Genomic DNA, 17,552 nt, shown 5'->3' with positions numbered 1-17,552 from the left:
AAGTTAAATCATTGTTTTAAATGCCAATATAATTACACAAAATATAACAAACATAATAAATGTTTATGAACAAATAGAGAAACAGTTCCCTTTGTTGCATAGGATAGTCACTGATGACCCCGGAGTTCACTTTCTTATAAAAGCAAAAAGCATTTCTAACATTCGAGATTCAGTTGAGATCTAGAACCCATTAAAGTTAGAAATTTTTGATTTTTTAAAAAATCATATATTTTAAATTCAAACTTAACATTTTTCCTATTTTAAAGCTAAAGTGGTTTCAAGACAATAATAGAATCCGTCATAGAAAACTTCTGATATTCCTCCCCCCGCCCATTCTTAAAATTAAAGATTTCTAGCACTTTCTTACTCTGTTGTAGAATGGATGCTGAGGTCCCGTCATCCCACTGTAATAGCTGCTGTGCGGCTGTGGTGACACAACCCCACCTCCAAATGGTCCATTGAATGAAGTGGAAGAAGAACAGACAGACGGAGGCTGACTGTACCCTGACGGTGGTCTAGGAGGAGCTTCGTGTAAAGGCAGTGGAGGATATGCAAGTCCTCCGATGTTAATCTGGTCTCTCGCAGCACGAACATCTAAAAGATTAAATGGCACCCCAGAAGGCAAAAGAAAACAGACTTTAGTAATTAATCCAACTATCACTTTTTCCTTTAGTTACCAGATAGAAACATGCTTTTTTCACTCTTACCAAGGATTCCAACTGACTTAAGAGAGACAGGAAATCCTGACTCAAAAAGTCTTGCCCAAAGACATCTAGTGAGAAAAACTCAACAACTTTGCATAAAAGCTTTTGTCACTATTTGAAAAGTCACCAACATCTGGATTCTTCTGTTTATAGTTACCAGAACAAGAATTATTTCTGACTTTTTAAGGTATTTGTGCTATTCTAATAATGGTTATGATCCATAAAGAATTACTATTAAAAACACACACTTGTCTAATTTATTAATTTATTAAAATATAATGACCACTAAACTGTGGGTTTGCAAACTGTATGATTTATTCTTCTCTGAACAAACAATTCCACAGCCACAAAATACACCTTGATATTCTCTTGTAACTGGTACCTAAAAAAGAATGTAGAAGTAGTTTTAAGCTTTCTCATCATAACCCCCAGAAAACTCAAAGGTGGGTCAGCAATGCCACACAAAAGATGATGTTCCAATAAAGGTTCTGTGTGTACAGGGGCAGCTGGTGGTGCCTCAAGAACAAATGAAATTATTACAAAACTTTAATGTCACTATCCTCAAGTTCCAATCTACAAGTTTAAGTTAAAGTTTAGAAAGTAATATAAAGATATTTTTGCTCCTTTGGATAGAGACCCCTATTAAGAATAGTCCCAGGAAAATTACAATGGACCAATATCTTAAAGTGGTGACTCTATCTTAAGAGGAATTTGGTTCCAAAGAAGCAGCCAGTTGTGTGAGCTGAGAAACATATTAAAATGGTTTAACAAGTAACATTTTCTTGACATTCTCTAAAGGATGTCAAGATCCCTAATGTTCCATTTCATTAATTCTCCTGTGTAGTGCTTGGTTTAGTATATCTTGGTTTTTCATGGAGCAAGACAAACTTACATAGCTAAGTTAGAAATGGGATTTTGAGGACTTCAGATAAGACAAATTAAATTCACTACGAATACCCACCTGCAATAATTTCCCGTAGCTTGGGGTCTAGGTTTACAGTGCATGGCAAAAAGGTTTTTACATCTCGAGCCACAAGAACTGGGGTCCTTGAAGACAAAAACACTTCAAAGTTTCTTATATCTCCATCTATTTCAAGCAGTGGCTCAACATCTTTAGTTGTTGGAATATTCTTTGATATTCTTCAAGCAAGAAATAAATAAAAAAGGTCATTAATATCACTATTAAAAAGGAAAATTCCACATGTCCCATAAAATTTATTTATAAAAATAAATAACACACCTTGTTCTCATTAAAATTTTTCTTAAGGAAAAAAGGTAACAATAACCTTGGTACATTTATAAAATTACTAAGATAACAAGTATGAGGTCAGAATTATAATGCCTTTGACCAAAGGCAGGACTGGGGCTAGGAAACAGGAAGGAGGGCAGTGTATTCTAAGCACTTCACATGTTGACGAGGCTCTACCAGTGAATATTAAATGAATTATCATTATCATTACACACAAGGAGAGTGAGCTTCAGACAAATGAGGCAGCCTGCCTAAAGCTGTACAACTGCGCAAGAGAAAGTGATCGGCTCTAAACTCCATGCTTATTATGGGATACCGTGCCTTCACAAAGAAGAAATAAACAATTTTTAAAGAAATTGCATAAACTAGAAAAAAGTTAGTATAGGTTTTTCCTTTTTCAAAAAAGGTTTTATTCTCTGTTTCTTCACTGCTCAGACCCAATCCTGGGCTAGTAGCCAAACATTAAAAGCCATCTGAGGGAAAATCCAGAGAACAAAATTAGCAAACAAGAAAAGAATAGTGTGCTGGTGAGAAGATAAGGACAGCAATTTTGTCTTCATGAATTTCAGGGAGTCCCTCTTACAGACTCAAGCACATATGCACAAAACAGAAAAGCCCTCTGAAAAAGGATTACTTAATAAACTAGAATGGTATTCAAACTGATTATTAATGTATTTTAAATGGTAAGAAAAATTTGGAGAACTGTTACCAAGAATTATTTAATGGAAGTGGCCAAAATTTCAGAGCTTAAACAGTTAAAAAGGTAGTTCATCTGTTTCAGGAGTTTAACATAAAATACTAAGAAGAGAAGCTAGAAAGATTTAGATAAAAACACACAGCTGACAAGTCACATGAAACAAATTAACTGAATTTTAATGCCAGCTCTGCTTAAACTTGAATGTGAACAGTGTTCTCAATATGATGAACAATACTGCTGTTCACAAGCCAACAGTCTACTGTTGGTTTCCAGATTGAAGTCTCGATTCTAACCTTTTGAGCTCAATACATTAAGCTCTTCTACTGAAAGAGATATTTATGTAAATGATAATCTTTTGGCAGTGGGCCACTAAAATCATATGTGTCTTTATTTTTCAGATATTTTTCCAAAGGTTAGTATTTAAAGAATTTAAGTAACTTCACTTTTCAATTAAGAGTGAATTTAAATTTCCAGTATTATGAATCATGTGAATTAAAGTTGCCAGCAGTTAAATGGCCCACAGAAAGCATTATGAAACCTCAGGCATCCATGAGCTCCTAGTAAGTTTAAATGCAATTTCTTTCTATGCTACCAATCCAGCAGCACTTGTTAATGCCAACATCAATGTAAGTTAAAAGCATTTTGATTATAAACGACAGTGGTTTATAGAAAGTCCATATTAATTCCTTGGCAGAAATTACATAAGCCATTCAAATCACTTCCATTCAAAATGAGGTCTTAAATTACAGGGAAAAAATTTCCTATTTTAAATAAAAATATAAACAGATTCTAAAAGCATAATTTATGAAGAAGGCATTATTTATCATATTTTATCTAAAAGTAGCCACCTAATAATGTCATTATTTAATCATTGGAGGTTAAAAATACGTTTTCTTTAAAAAACAGGGAAAACTCTCACCTGCCTCAGAATTTTTTACCTTAAAACGAATTTAATTGCTAGTTGACTCAAATACTTTCTATCAGTGAAGGCCCATTTATTAAATAATGTTCTATGCATTCTGGTTAAGAGATGGAACGTACAGACGGAAAACAGCTACTCTGCACTGTAGCCAACGGGTGAGAAACAAAAGACGAAATGAAGTACACATCTGTGGAAACACAACCCAAAACCCCGAACACATTCGGAGCTAAGTATGGTCTTGTGTTCTGTCTTCATCCAGTTAATTCCTACTGGTCCTTCATATCAGCCCAACTCACCCATTCAAGGAAGTCTTTCCCAAGACCAGACCGTCATAGCACAGACGCTTTCTTGCACACCACGTATCACAACTGGAATTTTATGATCGTTAGTGGAATTATTTTATTACCGTCTACTCCCCCTCTGGAGTCTAAGTTCCTTTAAAGCTGGCAACAAGTCTGGTTTTGTTCACTATTACATCTCCAGTGCCTCGAGGCAGAATACTGTCCTATCGCTTCTGCTTAATACACACACACACACGGAAAAATGCATTGTTCCCAAAGAACTCTTCTTTCATAATAATTTTCACTTTAATTACCCTTTCTGATATTGAAAAAAAAAGTATGCTTAGAAAAGAGTAGGTCGATCACTTTTAGTTAATCTTTGCACATGTTGTGAGACAGAGGTCCAACTCCATTCTTTTGCATGTGGAAACCTCTTCCCAGCCCCATTTGTGGAAGAGACTATTCTTTCCCCTATGAAACGGAATTAGCACCCTTCTCAAAGCTCAATTGGCCATAGATGTAGGAGTTCATTTCTGAACTCTCAATTCTATCCATTGGCCTATATGCCTATCTGTAGGCCAGTGCCTCATTGTATTGATTACTGTGGTTTTGTAGTAAGTTTTGAAATGAGAAATGTGAGCTCCCTCCAACTTTATTCTTTTTCAAGATTGTTTTTGGCTACTTGGGATCTCTTGCAATTTCATAGGAATCTGAGGATCAGGTTTCTATTTCTGCAAAAAAGGCTACTGGAATTTTAGTAGGGATTGTGTTGAATCTGTGTATCATTTGAGTAGTACTGACATCTTACTATTTAGTCTTCCTGTCAATGAACAGGAGTCAGATTTGTGTTTACTTAGATTTTTTCTAGATCTTCTTTAACTTAGCAATTTGTAGTTCTTAGTGTACAAGTTTTTAACCTTGTTGGTCAAATTTATTCCTGGGTATTTTATTCTTTTAGCTGCTATAGTACACAGAATTGCTTTCTTAATTTCCTTTCAGATTGTTCATTTCAGGGGTATAGAAACAACTGATTTTTGTGTTGATCTGTAGCCTGCAAGTCTGCTGAATTTATTAGCTCTAGCAGCTTTCCTGTGGATTCCTTGGGATTTTCTATATAAAGGATCACATCATTTGCAATACAAGATAGTTTTATTTCTTCCTTCCCAATTTTGATCCTTTTACTTTGTTTCTTGCCTAACTGCACTCACTAGAACTTCCAGGATAACAGTGAATAGCAGTGGTGAAAGTGGGTGTCTAGTCAACTCGGGCTGCTATAACAAAACACCACAGACTGAGTAGTTTAATGAACATTTATTTCTCACAGTTCTTGGAGTCTGGAAGTGTAAGATCAGAGTGCCAGCTCAGGTTCTGATGAGAACCCTTTCTCTGGTTTGTAGCTAGCTCTCTGGTCCTACTTTATAAGGATGCTAATCCCATCATGAGGACTCTACTCTACCCTCATGACCTTATCTGAACCTCCTTACCTCCCAAAGGCTCCATCTCTAATATGACCACATAGAGGAACAGGGCTTCAACATATGAATTTTGGAGGGATACATGCAGTCCAGAGCAAAGATCCTTGTCATGTTCAGTCTTAGTGGGGAAATTTGCAGTGTTTTGCCATTGAGAATGAGGTTAGCTGTGGGTCTTTTACAAATGCCCTTTTTTGTGTTGTGTAAGTTCCCATGTATTCCCAGTTTTCTGAGTGTTTTTATCATGAAAGGATGCTGGATTTTGCCAAACACCTTTCCTGCACCCACTGAATATATCTTGCAATCCTTTTTATTTCTGTATGACTGGTGGTAATGTCTCCACTTTCTGATTTTAGTTGTGTCTTTTTCTCTGTCTAGAAAAAGGTTTGTCAATCTTGTCAATCTTTTTCAAAGAAACAACTTGTAGTTTTGTCAATTCTCATTATTGTTATTCTATTCTCTATCTCAGTCAAATCTTCATTATTTCATTCCTTCTGCTAGCTTTGAAATTTTTTAAATTTGTTTTTTTCCTAGTTCCTTAAAGTCTAAAAAGTTAGGCTATTTAGGACTTTCTTCTTTTTTAATGTAGGCATTTATAGCTATACATTTCCCTCTGAGCTCTGCCTTTGCTGCATCCCTTAAATTTTAATCACTTCTACAATTCTTATAAAAGTACCTTCGTAACAATTCATGGGTCACCTTTCATATTATGTTGGAAAGGCCATAAGCCTAGAGGGTGAGAAAAATAGACATATTCCTTAGCTATAGCTAAAGTAAAGTAATAAAGTAATAAGAGTAAAAACTGCCCAATTGCAGAAGGCTATGTTGAGTGCAAAACAAACTCAATGGAGCAAAGAACTTGTTAGAAAATGAAGAGGCATCTGCATGCAGTGGTCATAGCTGATTCTCAAGACAACAGTGCACACAGTGTCAAGTATTCTCAGTAATACTACTTTTCAAAGCTTACAAAAGTAATATTGTATCGTAAAAGCATCCTATTCAGTAATTGCACTAAGCAACAACAAAGAGCTTGTATATGTGGCACAGAGAATGCATAATTATCCCAAACCTTCAGGTTCATTTCTGGTTTCAAGTATTTAATGAGTTTATGTGCTTATGTGTCCAATTTAGGGTTATTATATTATACAAACCATAATAGTACTTGTCTGTTTCCAAATAAACCACTGACAAAACTAAACAATGTTATTCTTTTACCAGAGAGCTTATTCTACATTAAAAAAAAAATTATTTCACACCAAAGGGGTATACATCCAAGAAGATGTATATTTCCTATCTGGTTGAAATATTAGGGCCAAAGATCTTTTTTTTTTTTTTTTTTTTTTTTTAACACTGGAGGAAACATGTAGTCATATAATATTTTTTTTTAAATGTTCAAATACACAAACTTTGTAGACTATCATTAGGAACACAATATGCATATCTGCAGCTGGGCTTCAGCTAGACCTACAGGGGCAGCACAAGATAAGACCTTGGTGGCAGAGATACCACTATATCCAAGACCTCATGTAACACAGCTCCCCCTTTTCCCAGTTATGTTCCCACTTCTGAATTAGAAGTCAGTATTGCTGGCCATATCTTGTTTTTATGTTTCAGCTGTTCTTATTTCTTGCTTTGAGTATAAATAACAAATATAGTCAGAAACTAAAAAACAAACTAGGCCTAGAAATAATAGGAAAATTTTATGACCATAAAAATCTCCTTGGGATTAAGAGTACACTTATTGTGATGACCACTGATAATATATAGAGTTGTTGTATTACTATATTGTACTAATATAACACTGTACATTAATTATACTGAAATTCAAAAAATCTCCTTTATAAATTTTTTTTAAAAGCACTGTATTATTTTGACACAGAAGCATTTACACTCGAAAAGAAATGCAGTTTAATAATCTCTAGTGATGATTCAATTCAATCCAGTGATGAACATGTGTGTTCAACTGCCAAGGACACTTAGTATACCAAAGTCTGGGGTAAAAACCTCCCTTTGAAGCTATTATATCAACTTACTACATATTTACATTAGATGCTTTCCATTAAAGGTAGTCATTTCTAGGAATACAATGCAACTTGGCTGGATTCTGATAGGACAGAACAGAGTATTTACTGCAATGGCTTTCCTTAAATCCAGATTTGACCATCTCAGAGAAGTCAGAATAAGGCTATGATATCCGACAATTAAAAGTAAAAGCAATGAGGGGCGCCTGGGTGGCTCAGTCGGCTAAGCATCTGCCTTCAATTCAGGTCATGATCTCAGGGTTCTGGGATCGAGCCCGGCTGGGGCTCCGTGCTCAGTGGGGAGTCTACTCTTCCCTCTCCCTCTGCCCCTCCCCCTGCTCATGCTCTCTCTCTGAAATAAATAAAATCTTTAAAAAAATTAAAAGCAACCAGTTTAATTTTTTTACAAGGCCTAACAAAATTTATTTAAAGTCTAGGTCACTTAATAACTGTGTGATATGGGAAAAATCACATAACCTTTCTTGATTCCAGTTTCCTTGTTTCAGAGGGCTGAAGCAGATCTCTCAGATCCTGTCGATAGTCCTGTAGATGCTTCCCACAAACTGCCATGTGGGAGATGGTCTTTCTCTCAAAGTAATGAAGAAAAGCACTGGCCTACACAATCCCTTCCACTTTTGAACTCCCTTGGTTTGTGGATAAAAATGACACTGGAAGCACAACGTCACTTGGCTTTAAGGTTGCAATTCTGATAACTACAGGGATGAGAAAGGATCAACAGACAAGCAGGGTAAAATATGAAAGCTCAAAGAGGTATCTGCCTAGGCTCACCTACATTACTGATAAGGCACTGCCTTCATTTATGTGTGTTGTGGGAAAACGCTCTGAGGAACACATTCCTTTTCATACATACAATCTAACAGGAAGATTATCTTTGCAAGTTCTAAAAGACTTGAGAAGAAAATTTTAAAAAGAACTAGTATATGTAGAATACCTGCAACCTGCCATTCTCTGAGCCAGGTGTTTGGTCTAGTTCATCTAATTTCTATCTCCCAGTATTCCATGAGGTATTTCAATTTTTAAAATGAGAAAACTGAGGTTTGGAGATGTGAAGCAACTGGCCTGACATTACCTCAGATGTAAGTGGCACAGCTGGAACCTATCTAGCCTGATTCAAAAGCCTGTGCTCTGTTCCCTGCATCAGTTCAAACTGGATGCCACAGACATGGTTCAAAATTCTTAATGATTTACATATTTGTAACTCCTTAAAATATAATAAAACAGAATGTTGTTACATACTAAATTTTAACACACTGAAGACCAACATAGAAGCCTATAGTACCAAGTCAGCCTGGTTTTTTAATATTTTGCAGACTCTGAAATAAAGTTTCTCCTCCATCTTTATGTGCGTTAAGTTCTTTCATTCTTTTAAATCCAGTTTTTCTGTTCATAAAATTAGGCAAGTAAGTGCAGTATTCCACTCTATCTGCCTGAGTGCAGAGTGTAATAACAGAAAGTCACAATGTGGGGCATCTGGGTGGCTAAGTTGGTTAAGCAACTGCCTTCGGCTCAGGTCATGATCCCAGATCCAGAGATCAAGCCCCACATTGGGCTCCTTGCTCAGCAGGGTGTCTGCTTCTCCCTCTCCCTCTGCTTGTGTGCTCTCTGTCTTGCTTATTCTCTCTCTCAAGTAAATAAGTAAAATCTTAAGGAAAAAAAGGGGACAAAAAAAAAAGAAAATCACAATGTTAATTCACACAACCCAGGTGATAGGACCCAGTCAGAAAAGCAGCACCCAACACTTCAACCAATTAGAAATGTGAGCAATTCTAATACTGGTGATTGACCTATGAAGCCAACTTAATTGAAAATATTCTCCTACTGCAAAGCAGGTTTAAAAATTGGTAACACTTGTATCTACTTAGGATTTAGAATTTCCTTGATATCACAAAACTAAGTAGAAAAACAGAGATGTTTAAACCAATGTATGACTGCAAGGACCATCCACGTTTCAATTCTAATCTTCTTCGGCACAACTCGTTTTTTCTTACTAATTGAATTTATTAGGAAATGTTGTAATTTGAATCAATTAATTTATATTCATCCTACTCTACGTACTGGGATTGTGCCTAAGATTTGATTCACAAAAGAGTTTCCACTAGGGGGAAAAAAGCCTAAAAAACAATGTACTACAACATGATGCCTACCCAGTTGTTAAGACTGCAAGTGATCAGATAATACCAATTCAAATGGTAAAAGAAGAGTTTCAAGGCAGAATAGTAAGAGAAGACTTCAGTAAAAAGGCTAAGAGAGGCAAAATAATTCACAACTGACTCAATATAAAAACAGTATCATAAAAAAGTAAAAACCACTGTTTTATATCAAGTTTGTATTATGATGTATTAAAAAATACTCTGACAAAAGTAAATGAGATCCGATTTTCATAGCTGTTGGAGGAGCATTAACAGTATTGTAAGGTGCTACCAAGCAGTAAGAGACACTTATGTCATCGTTTCCTTATAGGAATTTTATAAATTGTTTCATTAACCAGATAGAGGAAGCAAAAGTTTTGCAGTAAAACTCTGAAGAGCAGATACAGAGAATGGAGGCTTTGAAATCAAAGCCTGTATGAATATGCCTCAAATTAAAGCAAAAACCTTTATTAGACAAGTTATCTTGAAGATTTAATGTCCAATAAGCATAGAATCCAAGATCTACAATGGTTTGAATACTTTTTCATCCAAATACAAATTTTTAAGCAGATCAATTTTAAACTTTTCTTTTTCATGTCTACCCTTTTCCTAAAAACTAATTTAAAAGCATTTTAGGAGAAATAGGTACTACCAAACTTAATAAAGACTATGCCATATGATCAGATAAGCTTTCATTTGCCTATGATCTTGATTCTCAGTGCTTATGAATGTCCTATGAAGCCATTTAAAAAATGGGAATAGAGATTAAACTTTAAAGTTTAAAATATTCATATTTAAACTCAGTCATGTTTTCCTTGTTTTTCTGCTACGGAAAGAGAAAATGCGTTATATCTTATTTCTTGGCTGAACATGCTAATAATGTCTCTAGTGAAATACTCCCATCTTGTGGACTTCTCAGATACTGCTAACAGAAGTTGCTTGAAGCATGGCTTTACAGCAGCATCTCACCTTAGTGTTTCAATTATGTAGCATTTTTGTTATTTATTCTCATATTTCAAGGAGTTTTAAACCTATTTTGATTTGATACTCTGAAATCATAAACCTCTGTTGAAAAAAATAACTTCAGGTAAAAAAAAATCTGATCTTTGAAAACATATATATACATATATATATGCTCTCTCTATATATAGACTATAAATATATATATATATTTATGGTTTGGTGGCAAATGTGAATTCTTAAATAATCAGAGTTAGGTTTTCTTAATATAAATATGCATATGCTCTTACTGTATTACAAAATAAACTGTAAGCCTTCGTAGGTAATATTTTTGTTTCACATATTAAAACATATACTTTAGAGAAATTAATTTTTCTATTTCTGTGTTTTCAAATAACCTTAGCTGATACACTTGATCTTCTTGTTGGAGTTAGAAACACATAACTTTGGAATATTTAAAATTCTTTCTTTGTTCTACATTACCATAAAATTACTGAACATGGCCATCAGGAGTTTAAATAAGAAAATATTTTTAATATCAACTTTATCCTATTTAAGGCAAAAGAAAAGTTATTGAAAAGCTACCTAAAAAATATTACAGCCACTTAGTGCATATAAAAGTGGTATAAAGTTAAACAAACAGATGTACCAGTTGTTTAAGTGCCAAATATTACAACTGATTTTTTTAAGCAATCCCTACAAAACCTACTGCAGTTACTAGACACTATTAGAACTGAATAAAACATTTACTTGGGTTTTACACAATTGGTAAGAAGTTGCATTTTTATTTATTTATTTATTTATTTATTTATTTATTTTATTTATTTATGATAGTCACAGAGAGAGAGAGAGAGAGGCAGAGACACAGGCAGAGGGAGAAGCAGGCTCCATGCACCGGGAGCCCGATGTGGGACTCGATCCCGGGTCTCCGGGATCGCGCCCTAGGCCAAAGGCAGGCGCCAAACCGCTGCGCCACCCAGGGATCCCAGAAGTTGCATTTTTTTAATAGAGAATATATCCAATCCTCTGGAAAAATTTCTATCTGCCCATCGATCAATACATAGTAACATTCCCATGGATATATAATAAATGAGTCTAAATATTTATTTGAAAAAATGAGTAAAATATATTTAGAAATAAAAATAAAATTAGCATTTTAAAAATAAAATTCTGTATTTCTAATCTCAGATCTAGTGCTCCACTGTGTAGTGACAGACCATCTCCTGGCTTCCAGAAATAGGCCGGGGGAAAGTCCAACAGTGATAGCTTGTGATCTTAGGTAACCCCCACTTTCTGCCTCCCAGAGTTAGTATTAAATCAAATAACCTATGTAAAATGCTTATTAATCCAATGTGTGACATATACTGAGGACTCAAGTAATACTAACTAGTACTTTTATTAGCATGTACCCAGTACTTAGTGACTCTATAAATATTTGCTTAATGAATGAACCCAATCAAAATGTTTAGCATGACAATAATGGAGTCCAGCTAATTCATAAGGCCTTTCTAAACAATACTGACAACAGCCTGTAAGTAGGGACTGAAGTGGGAGGGACCTGTCGAAAAGCATGCCAATATGAAGCAATTCCAAACCATGGCATTCATAAAAGGATTATAAATGCAAGAAACCTTAGAAACGCAGCTGAACTCAGAGCTACAGGGAAATGCCTATGAAAACCTGGCTTTCATTTTAGTATCACCCAACAAAAGGTGGAAACCACTAGGTGTTAACTGAAATATGTAGTCACCATTCAATTGCATGTACTCAGAACTTAGCCTGACCCAGGGATATGCTGGCATAATAACAAAGGAAACATTTTACCCACATTTAGAACCAAAGAACAAGTGTTGGTATGAATAGATTTCTCAAGATAAAATGTGGCTTCTTGCTTACCACCTTCCTCAATCCATGCTTTCCTCAAGCCAAATGTCATCAACATACTACTTTACTCTTTCAGAAACAGTCACCACTGTTGACTCTATACCAAGTATGTCTAGAAGCAAGGGATTCAGCAAGGCTTAAGGAAATTACAGTCCATGGATTTAATAGTCTAGTTCAAGAAACAAATATTAAAGAAAGCAATGCAAATATTTAAAGAAGCATAAGTATGGTAAGTGCTATAAAGGAAAATACCAGTATAGAATTAACACATCTAGGAAAATCCTGAAAGAACGGGATATGCCTAGTCACAAAGGCTTCCTGAGGTTGTGGTACTTAAGATGTGAAGGAGGTAGGAGAGGGGAGGATGGACCGCAAAGAAGCGCAGGTGGGAAGGCGAAAAGCAAGCAAGAGAAGCATGAGAACAGGCTAGAGAGCCAGGCTAGGCCTGTTTAGAACTCCAGATAAATCTGATTCCTATGTATCAAATTTTGACCAATTCCTTCTCTTTATCCTTAGACCTCAAGTTGACATGCAATGACCATCATTTCCATCTTATAGTATTCATAAATCAAATTCAGTATTACTCTACAAGCACCTCACTAGTTGTTCTCTACACCTAACAGTCAATGCTATGGAAACTACCTTTCATTTAGTCTCAACCAGGGGTTTAAATGTGAAGAGTATAGGACAAGTCATGCAGCTGTCAAGTCCAAAAGAGCAAAGGCAATTTAAAAAATGATTCCAAGGACGCCTGGGTGGCTCAGTGGTTGAACGTCTGCCTTCGGCTCAGAGTGTGATCCTGGAGTCCTGGGATCAAGTCCCACATGGGCTTCTCTCCACGGCACCTGCTTCTCCATCTGTGTCTCTGCCTCTCTCTCTGTGTCTCTCATGAATAAATAAATAAAATCTTAAAAAAAAAAAGATTCCAAAAGTAGGCTTCTAGATCCAATATTTTACTAGAAAATATGGAATAAAATGATCCTAAGAAACTATTAGAACAGTAAAGATATATAGGAAAATTATTGGAGATGTTTAGAAAAACTAAACATTTTCTTCAGTACATTGCAACAAGACTACAGAGAATGTTCACTTCTTAGCTTTTTCATATTCATGTCTATGGGCCATTCTCTATCACTCTTTCATCCTTATCGTGGGATCCCCACCTACTTTCTGTACAACTTGCCATTTACCCTAACTTTCCCACCAAGATTCCTTTCTATCCCCTTCCCAGCACAGGATTATCAAAATACGTTCCCTTATGTCAACAGAATTCCTAAACTCAGGCCAAGTTAGATTGATGCAACAAAATACTAAGGGCATGGATACAATTTTTTCAAGACTCTGCAACAGATCTCCTTTTCACTCAGGGTAAAAGCTAAAACCTTTACAATGATCCACCATGTCCCAATTCCTCTGACCTCATCTCCCACCTCCTTGTCTTTACTGAATCCTCTCTAGCTGCACCAAATCCCTTTTCTTGCTATTCCTGGTACTCTCTGGTCTTAGGACCTTTGTCCATACTATTCCCTCTCTCTAGAAATACTTTCCATACATAACTGCTTGCTAATTCTCTCACTTCTTTCAAAGTCTTTGCTCAACTTTTTCCTTCTCAACAAGAACTACCCTGAAAACAGTATTTACATCATATATATTAAGGGGAACTGTGCTTTGAGGAAAAAAAAAACAATAACTATATACAAGACAGTAATTTAATAAATGTTGAATGGCAACAACACCAAAACACACAGAGAAGTCACTCATATCAAAAAGAATTTCATTAAGATTCTAAAACTACATATAAATAAGCACCAAAACAACACGCATGGAATAATGTTTGGCATAAATATTTCTAGTATCTCAAAATCTAAATTAGAGATATCATCAGTACAAAGGATGTACTTTGTACTACAAAAGAGATGAAACAAGTTCTTCACAAATCTAAACTAACCAGTATCTGGTTTTTCATGCTATTGAAATTCACGACTTAAATCCACATGCAACAGAAATAAACCTGTGCATAACCTGGGTCACATGACGGGCAGAGAGGCAACAAATAATCACCCAGAAATGAAGGAAAGAGGAAGGAGGTCAGTGAGGGCTAAGGGAGGCATGAGGTAACTAGAAATGAGCAAATTAAACTCAGAAAAATTTTGGCTGAATATCAAATAAGATCATAAGATATGAGGTTTTATTATGAAAATGTCAAGTAGAGAAATACCACTACTTGAATAATTTAAAGATACTGAATTGAGTATAAATGTTATAAATTAAATGTCTATATGCCTATTCAGGAAACAGCTATTTCAGTGAAATGGAACATGGCTACCATTCCAAGTCTCTCTCAAAACTTATTCAATTGTTTTAAATAATCAAAATAAAGTATGGCACTATCCTTATCACAAAACTATTCTGACCATATCATCCTGAGTAAAAGACTGCTTGAGTAGTGTCAAAACAGAAAACTAAAATATTATCTTTATGAAAACTACTTAAATTGATCTTTTAAAAACCTCTATCATTGCTTAAAATGCTTACTGAAAAATACCAGAAATAAAGTCTTATACTAAAATATTTCAATGGTTATCTAAAACGTTGTAATAAAAAGTAGACTGAAAATCTTTATCTATAGTTTTTATTTTACTCCCTTTCTTCTTACTAAATGTATGTTAACAAAAAAAACCCCTCAAATGATCTAGACAAAAGCTTTTAGCTCAACACATAATTGCAAGAAAATTACAATAATTGTACCAATTAAAATAATCTTGAATGAACAGTATGTCATCTTAATGTTCCAATGGTTTATAGAGGGATCTACTTAATTAGCTGAAATTGCTTTCCAGTGTTAGTATCAAATGTCATTTGTTAAAAGTTGAACAATTTAGAAAATAATTTAACAAAGCAATTTTACCAAACACCAAGAACCAACATTTTCTTTTTCAGCTGAATAAAGCAAGCAGATGTGTCATCAAATTGCTATAAAAATAAATGAAGCTTTTTATGGATTAAAAAATAAATTTTACTACTAGCGTTAAAAATACTATTTTCTGATTGTTTTTATCAAATCAGATTTCTTTAATAAAATAAATGAATATCAATTATATACTGCTGCTTTTGTCTGCTGTAAATAAAACTTTTTATTATTCAAATGACAAGCAATGGTATCAAAGAACTCAACTATGGTTAACTAGAAATAGTCATCTAACTTATTCTAACATATCCCAATATATGATCTTTCAATATGTTAATCAAATTGTCTTTCCATAGTTTTTCATTCCAAATCACCTTAAATTCAATTATTAAGTCAATTCCTTAATGAATTCTTAGAGATTCTTACTATATTGTTTTTATCTCTCTTCCTTAGACTAGCTACAAAATATTCTTTGTATTTGTACGCATATAAACACAATTTTTTTCTCAAAGAAAAAAAAATCTAAAAACCTCTCTGAATCCAACCCATTAATGAAAAGCAGGCCCAGCAAGTGCTGGAGTCTAAAATAATGGATCAATTTAATGGCAAAACAAAGTTCTGATTACTTCAGAGTATCTCCAATAAAGAATATTCTACATTTACTTGAACAAAATAAAATATTCCCCCTATAGAATTTTACTCCAAATTATAGCTTTATATGATGAAAAAATACCCCATCAAAAAGATTTCTTTGGCAAATATTCTATTTCATAAATAGGATGAAAAAATTACTACTTTAAGCTATAGGTGGGTGATAGATTTTCTTTGTAGGATACATTTTATTAAAAATGTAAACTTTTGAACATTTCCTTGAACATTGTAAGTCATACAGCTTGACAGTCCAGCAATTTTCTATCAGCAAAGAACAGTTGTATCTATCATCCAGAAAGTGTTCTATCATCCAGAAAACAATGTTTCAGCCTGATGCTGATGAAACTTAACTGCCTGATTGTTTGAGCTATCATACATTTACTTTCCTCCCAACTATTTCCAGTGTGTATGTTTTACCCTCAGTCTAAATTTAAGTTCCTCAACACATGTATTAAGTATTTAGGGATAAAAGATATGTGGTATGTAAGTTACCTTCTAATGGTTTAAAAAAAAGTGTGTGTGTGGGGGTGGGGGGGGTGAGGAGCCAGCAAAGTAGACAGTGTGAAACTAATGACAAAGCAAAGACAGAACCTCAACTGCAAATCAACTGAAGAAAGGGCATAGGAGGTTCTCTGTTATACTGTTATTCTTCTAACTTTCTTGTAAGTTTGAAGGTATTTTCAAATGGAAAAAAAAATTAATTAAAAAACATGTAAGTTCCTCAAAGGCATAATATACTCATTATATTTATTCCTCTTCTCACTCCACCTCCTGTTCCCCTACAACACTAGAAAGCATAAAGGACAACCACATAAGCCTTGGACCCAGAGTAAAAATTCACACTAAACACATGATGAGTGGAGAAAATTAACTAGAATGGAGAAACAAAAATCAAGAGAAGCCATAGGGCCTCTATCCCCTACTCATCTTGGTTTCTTCAAGAAAAAAAGAGGCAAGATTTTAAGAAAACATGTTGTCTTCAAATGATAGTATCTAAAATGAAATCAAATTACTGCTCATCCTTTCGTATCTTTCACCTTCCTGCCACCATCCCAGCAAAGATTAATAGGAAATTCCATAACTAGAACTTCTAATTCAAAGTACTGCACAACAATAAGTTAAAAGCTCTGCTTCGTACAAATATGCTCAGCATTTTCTATTTAGTTTAACAACGTGCTGGACTAAGAAATTCTCTGCAAAGAACTGGACACTGTGGATTTTTTAAAATCTCTAACTTCACCTGAATAACTTACTAACCTGAGAGTTGCAGAGTCTAATCATACTTGACCTCATTGATGGACTGTCCATCTTCCTTCCTTACTGCAGGATCTGAAGTGGCTAATTGGGCTTCTTAACATTTGTAGATTTCAGTTCTTAACACACTAATGAGTGCTGCCCCTTCTGCATCCACTTGCTTCATACCTTTTAGGAGGTACTGGTACTGACATTAGAATCAATCAAACAACCAAGTGTGGTTTGTGATTCACCCTGCCACCATGAAACAAAACATTGCTTTGTTTTTTAAGCTTTCAATGAAACTATGCTTATATACATAATGATTCTCAACTGTATGCGGCATGTGTATAAAGGTTACTGAACTCATATGAGTGTATTAAGAAGTACAGCTCTTGAGTGCATTCAATTTAAACTATG

At 34.7% G+C, this 17,552-nt stretch overlaps 1 protein-coding gene across 24 annotated transcripts in view; it reads right to left on the bottom strand.

The window, feature by feature from the left end:
- The window catches only part of KIDINS220 (kinase D interacting substrate 220), a 104,235-nt gene that overhangs the window by 34,943 nt on the left and 51,740 nt on the right, over positions 1-17,552 (bottom strand). For all 24 annotated transcript variants that reach the window (XR_012004858.1, XM_072771188.1, XM_072771190.1 and 21 more), the window contains 2 exons: positions 1,666-1,844; positions 368-594 (listed from right to left, as the gene is read on the bottom strand). Coding sequence is in view for 23 of the 24 variants with exons in the window: in XM_072771188.1 (XP_072627289.1) it covers positions 368-594; positions 1,666-1,844 (406 nt within the window). In the remaining variant the exon portion in view is untranslated. The remainder of the gene's footprint in view (positions 1-367; positions 595-1,665; positions 1,845-17,552) is intronic.

Source organism: Canis lupus, chromosome 12 (assembly GCF_048164855.1).
Source record: "Canis lupus baileyi chromosome 12, mCanLup2.hap1, whole genome shotgun sequence".
Taxonomy (NCBI): Eukaryota; Metazoa; Chordata; class Mammalia; order Carnivora; family Canidae; genus Canis; species Canis lupus.
Note: the sequence above shows the minus strand (reverse complement) of the source record. Positions and strands in the feature narration are given on the sequence as shown.